The following is a 9,397-nucleotide window of genomic DNA, read 5'->3' as shown; positions in this document are numbered from 1 at the left end:
AGACCCCAGTTTGGGGGACTGGGGCTGTGAGAGTTGTTTCCATGGTTATGCAGTTGATTCATTGAAGCTGGGACCCTCTCTCTAACACTGTTCATCTCCTCAACTCCTCCAGCTTCCACACAGATCTCTCAAAACTTCCTGCAGCTAAATGCTGACAATAATATTAAGAATGACTTATATTTATATATAGAGCCTTTCATAAAACCAAGGACTCTTTTACAAAGGGGGGGGGGGGGCACTGCCGCTGGCCAAACCTCTCTGTCCCAGTCTATAACTCATCCGTGCTTTGATCACCTCAGAAATATTACAAACATCAGATCCTCCTTTCTACCCAAGACCTGGAAACTGTGATCCACGCTTTCATTCAGAGCCGTGAGAAGAAGGTGCTGCAGCGCCCCTTGATGGAGGAAAGGGGAACCGAGAGAGAGAGAGAGAGAGAGAGAGAGAGAGAGAGAGAGAGAGAGAGAGAGAGAGAGAGAGAGAGAGAGAGAGAGAGAGAGAGAGAGAGAGAGAGAGAGAGAGAGAGAGAGAGAGAGAGAGAGACAGAGAGACACACAGAGAGAGAGAGAGAGACACACAGAGAGAGAGAGAGAGAGAGAGAGAGACACACAGAGAGAGAGAGAGAGAGAGGGAGAGAGAGAGAGAGAGACACACAGAGAGAGAGAGAGAGAGGGAGAGAGAGAGAGAGACTCCCCAATTCTTTGTTGTAACTTTTTTCCACATGCGTTGAATTATTTCTCCTGTAACTCTTTTTGCCGACGTTTAACTTCAGCACACGTGAGCTGGAGGCGTTCCATCACATTGACCTCTCCTCCACCAAGTGAGAAGCAGCTCTACTCTGAGGGTTAGGGTTAGTTTCTTACACACAACTGTTGGTTAACCTTAACTACTACTATATTCTTTACTTGTTACTACAACACTACAGCTACTTGCTAACGGTGTAGCTTACCCCCGTGACTCAAAGTAACGTAGCTGTAATCTATGCTTTGCTTACATGTTCACGTAACTTGGAAGTTTACTGACATTTACCTTGTCCACCTGGCTGGTGGCTCGGAGGAGGACTGTCTTGGGTTTATTTTGTATTCATCGATTCAATTGTCAGACATACAAAACACATTACATACAGTAAATAAAGAAAACCGAAAAAAAGGAAAGAAATACATTTTGAAACTTCAGATTAAATATGTTTTAAATATCAAATTAGTTTTGATTGCCTTCTTATTCCTAATGATTTTAATATGGCTAACATTGTTCAAATGATCCTCTGTCAGGTACCTGTCAGCCAATAAGACACGTTTATTTCCATCCAACTCTCTGATTGGTCGGGTGTCTTGCCTCTGTTGCATTCACTGAACGCAGTAAAGGACAACCCTGCCGTCCTCTCGAGTGTCAGGAGGTTCAGGGAGAACTGTCCTCACTAAGCAAGGGTTATATTCTCCTGTGATTAATAACTAATACAGGAAGGAGCATTTTAATGAGAAAGAGGAAGAAATGAGTGATAAACAAACTAAAAAATAGAAACTTTAGCAGAAAATTGGCAAGTATGAGAAACATTTGATTAAATGCGTCACAAAAAGCTGACAACTCTTTATTTAGCTTTCCACAAAATAATAACAATAAAAACACGGTGAACAAACAGGAAGGGGAGGAGTTTACAGGAGAGGCGGGACTAATAGAAGGGGAAGAAGGTTAAGTGGGAAGGAGTGAGCGGGGCCTCAGATGAATGGAGGCGGGGCGTGGGGAGACGTGGGCGGGGCCAGATATGAACAGAGGCGGGGCGTGGGGTGAAGTGGGCGGGGCATCAGATGAATGGAGTCTGGGCGTTTGGAGAAGTGCGCGGGCCCTCAGATGAATGGAGGCGGGGTGTGGGGAGACGTGGGCGGGCCAGATATGAATGGAGGCGGGGCGTGGGGGTAAGTGGGCGGGGGCCTCAGATGAATGGAGGCGGGGCATGGGGAGACGATGGCGGGGCCAGATATGAAGGCGTCTCACTCACAAATACATAGGGTGTGGTCTCAGATGAACAGGGGCGGGACATGTGAAGGAGTGGGCGGGCCTCAGGTGAAGAAGGCTGGGCCTTGTGGGAAGTAGGCGGGGCCTCAGAGTAAGTGGACAGGGACTCAGAGGAAGGCGTCTGACCACTCCCTCAGACACTGACTGAGGGGGCGGGGCCTCAGAGGAAGGCGTCTGACCACTCCCTCAGACACTGACTGAGGGGGCGGGGCCTCATATGAAGAGGGCGGGGCCTCAGAGGAAGGCGTCGCACCACTCCCTCAGACACTGACTGCAGGACCCCGCCTGGCGGCTGTTAGCTCCGCTGGCGTCCTTCAACCACTCAGAAAACATCTCAGAGTCTTTCTTCAGAAGCAGGAACTGACCCAGCACCACGTACGCCTGGGGGGGGAGAGAGTACATCAACTTTAATGTAATGTTTCTAAGTATGTCAATTTAAAAAGGTGTTTTTTAAGTGTTTTATGGATAAAGGGTAGGTCCCGACTGGCCATCGGGAGGACCGGGAGGTTTCCCGATGGCCCGGCCTGTTAAGTGGCCTGCTGGCCTGGGGATTTATTTTTGTATGTACTGTGAACGTAACGCTGCGCAAATGTGGGTCTGCCTCACACAGGCTGACTGTCTATCTTCTTCCACACAAGAAGATGTTCCATAGATCTAGTCTCTTTATTTCCCCCTCAAAGTGCACCAGATTGAGGCGTGCCCCCGGACCCCCCTAGAGGGTTTTGAGGTCCCACTTAAAATATGTTCAAAATTTAAATTGTTTTTAATGTCTAATTTTAAGTGTTTTTAAGGGTAGTTGTAAATGCTTTCTAAGTGTTTCCTCAGTGTTTCCTCAGTTTCCTAAGAGTTTCCTCAGTGTTTCTAAGTGTTTCCTAAGAGTTTCTAAGTGTTTCCTCAGTGTTTCCTCAGTGTTTCTAAGTGTTTCCTAAGAGTTTCTAAGTGTTTCCTCAGTGTTTCTAAGTGTTTCCTAAGAGTTTCCTCAGTGTTTCCTCAGTGTTTCCTCAGTGTTTCCTAAGTGTTTCCTCAGTGTTTCCTCAGTGTTTCCTCAGTGTTTCCTCAGTCTTTCCTAAGTATTTCTAAGTGTTTCCTCAGTGTTTCCTAAGTGTTTCCTAAGAGTTTCCTAAGTGTTTCCTAAGTGTTTCCTCAGTGTTTCCTCAGTGTTTCCTCAGTGTTTCCTCAGTCTTTCCTAAGTATTTCTAAGTGTTTCCTCAGTGTTTCCTAAGTGTTTCCTCAGTGTTTCCTAAGAGTTTCCTAAGAGTTTCCTCAGTGTTTCCTCAGTGTTTCCTCAGTCTTTCCTCAGTGTTTCCTTAGTGTTTCCTAAGTGTTTCCTCAGTGTTTCCTAAGTGTTTCTAAGTGTTTCCTCAGTGTTTCCTCAGTGTTTCCTAAGTATTTCTAAGTGTTTCCTCAGTGTTTCCTCAGTCTTTCCTCAGTGTTTCCTCAGTGTTTCCTCAGTGTTTCCTCAGTGTTTCCTAAGTATTTCTAAGTGTTTCCTCAGTGTTTCCTCAGTCTTTCCTCAGTGTTTCCTCAGTGTTTCCTAAGTATTTCTAAGTGTTTCCTCAGTGTTTCCTCAGTCTTTCCTCAGTGTTTCCTCAGTGTTTCCTCAGTGTTTCCTCAGTGTTTCCTTAGTCTTTCCTCAGTGTTTCCTCAGTGTTTCCTCAGTGTTTCCTAAGTATTTCTAAGTGTTTCCTCAGTGTTTCCTCAGTGTTTCCTCAGTGTTTCCTCAGTGTTTCCTAAGTGTTTCCTAAGTATTTCTAAGTGTTTCCTCAGTGTTTCCTAAGTGTTTCCTAAGTATTTCTAAGTGTTTCCTCAGTGTTTCCTCAGTGTTTCCTAAGTGTTTCCTAAGTATTTCTAAGTGTTTCCTCAGTGTTTCCTCAGTGTTTCCTAAGTATTTCTAAGTGTTTCCTCAGTGTTTCCTAAGTGTTTCTAAGTGTTTTATAATAATAATAATAAATTCGATTTATAAGCACCTTTCATTGCTCACAGCAATCCCAAGGTGCTTATTAAGGGTTTTCTCAGTGTCTCCAAAGTGTCTCCTAAGTGTCTCCTAAGTGTCTCCTCTAAGTGTATTTCCCTGACCTTATCGAAGCCCTGCTGCTCCAGTTTCTTCCCCAGGATTTCTCCGATCCCCGACAGACTCGTCACCGACTTGTCGCCCATCGGCTCGCCCACAAAGTCCCGATGTTTCTGAGACGTGGTCGACATCCTGAGGAGAAACTGAACTGCTTCATAAACACAAACAAACATTTGATATTGATGTATTGTTGTTTTTAAAACCTCCCAACATACACACTGTGATAATGAGATAAGAGTTTATCATTCATACAATAACTGGAATCATTATCTCCAGGCAGTCTCTCTAACGATGAGATGGTTCATCACATCCTGTATACTCTGAATAGAGTTAGTTTATTGAAGCAGGAAACCTTTGAGAAAACAGAGAACATAGGGGTGGGCGATATGACGATATATATATTTCCTCGAGACGATATTAGGTCTCCACGAAATTCCTTTTCAGAGATATCATATCTATCGTGATACAGAGAGTCACTCAGTCAGGGGCGGACTGGGACTAAAATTCAGCCCTGGAAACTGAGCTAGTCGAGCCACATGAAATGTTAAATGTTAGAAATCCGGTGTTTATTATTTAAAGTTTTACGTCCGATTCGTTCCTTTGTTCCTCGATGCACCCAGCTCCAGTTTGGGCATTGGCCTGTCATCAGATTTTTTTTTTTTTGCTGCTGTAGCAGAAGTTTAGTAAAATTATTTTTGATGAAATACTCCAAATCTCCACCCTCCAGTAGCTTGCTACTTTCTAAGTTCGGTGATGACAGTCACAGTACGAACTGAAGTTGATGCAATTTGATTGGATTGTGAGGCAAGGGAAGCCAGCAGCCTCTGGATTGGCCTTGGCATGGCCCTGACCAATCACAGATTGGCAGGGGCATGACGTGAGCCTCATCTGATTGGTCAATCCCTCCATTTCTTTTCAGCAAGGGAAGCAAATTTCGGCTGGCCTCCTCTCGCAACAGAGAGTGCAATCTACTGTTTCACCATAACATCTAGAGGGGCGCTGTTTCACTCTTTGTAAAATACTCAATGAGAATGTGGGAGAGACGGGCCGGCAGCAACACACAACAAAGAAAAATTACCGAAACTAAAGAAAGGGTTTTAATTTATTTATTAAAATGAAACTACAATCCAAAAGAACAGGCTTCCCTTGGCCTCCAGGGGAAAACGCCACTGAGTTCAAGGGATCATCTTGACCCACCTCTTGCCCTGCACGTGTATGTGAGCTGGTTCTTCCTCCGGCTCAACTCTGTCTCTCATCATGAACGCAGGAGGCTGGCTGTATATCTGAACTCGCGCTCATCATTCTCTTCATCATCTTGCACTTGTTGTTCTAAGCTGCTGCTGATAGAGCTTAGCAGCAGCTTCACCTGCGAGTGACTTCACCTTTTCTTCTCTTGCCTTCTCGGCCCCACACTTTTCTTTTCTTAGATTTGTATCCATGTTTTTTCATTCTCCCTGTCTGCCGCGGCGTCTAATCCCTTCTCTTCGTGTGGCCGCTCTTTTTTCTTCTTCGTGTGTGTTTATTTGACGGATAAGAACCACACAACTGCATTAGCGGCCGCTGTCGCCCTCTGTCGGCCGTCAGCGCAACTTAAATGACGACGTCAACGTCCGGCCGGCCCTTCTGTGGTTCTCCAGATTCTCCAGATGGCCAGTCCGCCCCTGCACTCAGTCATAGAATGTGCACTCACTGTGAGTGCTGCGAGTGGGGTAGGATTAGCCCCGAAAATAATTGTACGTCCTACGGCCACCATGGCCTGCGTGCCCCTGATACTGTTAAAATCTCGAAGTTGCTTTAAAAGCATCAGAACAGTGGTTTCTGAGCTGCATTATGCTGCGTTCACACCGGACGCGATGCAACGTTTGGGGGGCGGCGTGATTACATGTAAAGTCAATGCAGAGACACGATCAGAAGCGAATCGCTCCGACGGCGAGCATGAAGCGGTGGACACGGCGCGAATCACGCGATTGAGGCGATTGAACTGGGCCGCGTCAAACGCAATAGTTCAATTTTTCAACTCTAGCGACAAATTCACGTGACGCGTTCTCGCGGAAACCAATCAGCGGTGAGGATCTCAGCCTGCCGTCACTGACGTTCAACCAGAAAACATCGCCACCAGACACACCAACAGAAGAGCAGCCTCCACATCAGCTCAACCCGCACCAGCAACTGCTGACAATCCATCCTCCACAGGTAGTGTTATAAATAGTTCATTGATCAAATGCAGGACGAAATAAGTCCAAGTAAAAAAGGACACACATTGAAAGCTCTCAGTACTGATGATTACAGTCGTGTTTGTCTTCAGGTCTTAACCTTTCAGAAACTCTGGACTGAGATGCTTCTGAAGCGAGGAGGGCAAGGGATGCTACAGCAGATGCTACAGTGGAGGTGCAGCGGCACATGACTGATCCACCGCTGGAAAGATCACAAGACCCACTGGCGTACTGGGTGCACCACCAAAATGTGTACCCTAATCTCTTCAAACTGGCGAAACAATTGTTATGCATGCCAGCCTCCTCTGTTCATGTGAGCGAGTGTTTTCCAATGCGGGGAAATTGTTAGCAGAAAAGAAACCGGCTCAATCCAAAAACTGTTGAAAAAATATTGTACAAAATCTTTGAGTGTTCCCCATCCCACATGAACACCCCCTGCCAAAGATACACAAGCACACCACAACCTATATGTTCCCTGAATACTCTGAGTCCTCAATAACACAATGCACACATTCATCCATCTTGATTTGTAAATGATATATACATATATATATATATATATATACACATATATATACACATATATATACATATACATACATATATATACACACATATATATATATATATATATATATATACATACATTAATATATTTGTATTTGTTATATATATTTATATATTCAGTCTTCGTGCGTGTGTGAGTATCACAATGATTTCAAGGCAAAGACCCCTTAAACCCCCTGCAGCCTTGCATTTCGCCAGGAGAGGTCGCTGTAGCTGAAGCTTCCAGAAATGACCAGGTGGTTCGAAGCTCCATTCAAAGCTTCACCTCGCCATCAATACTTTAAACTACATTTGAGTTCAAACTCAAACTGAGACTTAAACTCAGCCCGACCTGCAGCCGTTAGTGAAGGTAAATAGCACGTGACACTCACCTGAATCCTCTTCTGTGCACGAGGAAACTTTTCCTCAACTGTAGCTAGGCGTTTTATTCTGAAACCCGGAAATGCGAGCTGACGCTGTGAGAGTGACATCATGACGCAGACAGTCGAAGATTGTTTGTGAGCAAGATGAATCACTCGGTGAAAAAAAAAAAACGTTTTTTATTATTAATATCCCGGATGTCCTTATTTATAATAATATAGTAGTTCCTCATTATCCAAACAATTAGTCCAAAAACTCACGTTTTAGTTAAAAACATAAATATATTACACACTTTAGTTTTGACCTGATTATATTATAGAAATGATGAACTTCTACATCAAATATTATCAGCAGTAATATATATATATATATATATATATATATATATATATATATATATTTATATATATATATATATATATATATATATATATATATCAGGGGAGATGTGGAAGACGGGCTGCTCTAATAATAATAATAAAAACAATAATAATAATCTATTTGATCAAAAGAGTGCTTTTCTTGAAACTCAGTGTGAGTAAAATCTCATAAAAACATAGTTAAAACAACAGACCTAAAATATATAAAACACAACATTAGTTACAGATTAAAACCAGTTCTGAAAAGCTGTTTTGATTTGTGCTTTGAAACCGGTGAGATCAGGGAAGTCACGGGAGTGTTCGGGAGTGAGTTCCAGAGAGAGAGTGATGTTGGGGTTTAAAGTATCAGAAGATTAATGAACAGATTCAAAGAGTCTGACTGCACAGCAGGGGGCTTCAGTGACTGAGGAGGGTCTGACTGCACAGCAGGGGGCTTCAGTGACTTGGGGGGGCTGACTGACTAGTGCTGACATTACAGGAAACTATTTGAATAACATCATCTAGTTTGCCCCCTGGAAAGACATAATAACATATTAAAATAAGATCCAGCGTTATCTGTCTTTATTTTATAATCCGATATGGATTAATGTGTTCAGTGAGTAGATTATATATCTTTGTTTGTACTTTATTGTTTCTGATGTCACGAGACTGAAATCAGCTGTGAGGCAAAACAGAGTCCCACTCCCTCCTGCACAGCTCACCTGAGTGAGGAATCCAGCAGCTGCCTGCTAATTGGTGCTCTGTGTGCGTGTGTGTGTGTGTGTGTGTGTGTGTGTGTGTGTGTGTGTGTGTGTGTGTGTGTGTGGGTCTCTCTCTCTCTCTCAGTGTGTGTGTGTGTGTGTGTGTGTGTGTGTGTGTGTGTGTGTGTGTGTGTGTGTGTGTGTGTGTGTGTGTGTGTGTGTGTGTGTGTGTGTCTCTCTCTCTCTCAGTGTGTGTGTGTGTGTGTGTGTGTGTGTGTGTGTGTGTGTGTGTGTGTGTGTGTGTGTCAGTATTGATCAATGCGGACAGCATCCCATAAAGTTTCTGCCGATGGGATCCAAGCTGGAAAACACTAATGAAATGGAGTCCAAAAATAAACCAGGCGACGGCTGTAAGCCAATCAGGGAGCGAGCCAAGGGTGTGTGTGTGTGTGTGTGTGTGTGTGTGTGTGTGTGTGTGTGTGTGTGTGTGTGTGTGTGTGTGTGTGTGTGTGTGTGTGTGTGTGTGTGTGTGTGTGTGTGTGTGTGTGTGTGTGTGTGTGTGTGTGTGTGTGTGTGTGTCCTGCTGAGTCATGTTCAGGTTTCTCTCAGGACAGGGCGGGGGGAAATATATAATTTTCAATAAGTGTAAAATATAGATATGTGATCATCACAGACTATCTCAATATTTAAAAGAGGGGTTTCTGGATATTGTATTTGTTTGTTTTCCAAACATTTCTCTGAAACTTTCTCAGATATATGTTTCTGATATTTCAGCAGTATACTTACAAACCTACAGATACATCATTTTCAACTTGTATCTATATTATTGAAAGGTCCTCCCTTCTTTTCTTCCCTTGAGTTATTTCCATATATCTATTTTATATGTTTCTGAAATTGTGTGAGTATTTAAATTAAATTAAAGTAAATTAAATTAAATTAAATTAAATTAAATTAAATTAAATTTTGTATTTCATGGATTTGTTAGATTTCTTTTCCTCGTTTTACTTTTGGATTTTCTTCTCATACTGTATTTAAAAAAAACATCCAAGGTGCCTTCCCTTTCTCTCTACTCTTCCACACACCCTGCAGAGTCATTTCCCTGCATCAGCCCCA

General features: G+C 43.4%; 1 protein-coding gene across 4 annotated transcripts; it reads right to left on the bottom strand.

Moving 5' to 3' along the window:
* Positions 1–1,574: 1,574 nt before the first annotated feature.
* On the bottom strand, positions 1,575–7,335 carry LOC307027493 (barrier-to-autointegration factor-like). Of its 4 annotated transcripts, none has more exons than XM_079695753.1 (3): positions 7,236–7,335; positions 4,090–4,227; positions 1,575–2,394 (listed from the first exon to the last, which is right to left on the bottom strand). In XM_079695753.1, exons 1-3 carry the CDS (start codon positions 7,332–7,334, stop codon positions 2,248–2,250), a joined length of 384 nt encoding a protein of 127 aa, XP_079551879.1. In that variant the 5' UTR covers position 7,335; the 3' UTR covers positions 1,575–2,247. The 4 variants fall into 4 exon arrangements, with proteins under 4 accessions (XP_079551879.1, XP_079551880.1, XP_079551882.1 ...); XM_079695754.1 differs by having other exon boundaries at positions 4,090–4,216; positions 7,236–7,332; XM_079695756.1 differs by having other exon boundaries at positions 4,090–4,232; positions 7,236–7,277.
* Between the last annotated feature and the right edge of the window lie 2,062 nt (positions 7,336–9,397).

The sequence above is a fragment of the Notothenia rossii genome (genome assembly GCF_949606895.1).
Source record: "Notothenia rossii genome assembly, contig: scaffold_86, whole genome shotgun sequence".
Classification (NCBI taxonomy): Eukaryota; Metazoa; Chordata; class Actinopteri; order Perciformes; family Nototheniidae; genus Notothenia; species Notothenia rossii.
The sequence above is the reverse complement of the archived record's forward strand: the minus strand, read 5'-3'. Positions and strand labels throughout refer to the sequence as shown.

Coding starts and splice junctions, on each gene's coding strand:
- LOC307027493 (XM_079695753.1), bottom strand. CDS start 7,334: ATGTCACTCTCACAGCGTCAGCTCGCATTTCCGGGTTTCAGAATAAAA. Junction 4,228..7,235: donor GTGCACAGAAGAGGATTCAG/GTGAGTGTCACG, acceptor GAAGCAGTTCAG/TTTCTCCTCAGGATGTCGAC. Junction 2,395..4,089: donor AGCAGCAGGGCTTCGATAAG/GTCAGGGAAATA, acceptor CTCCCCCCCCAG/GCGTACGTGGTGCTGGGTCA.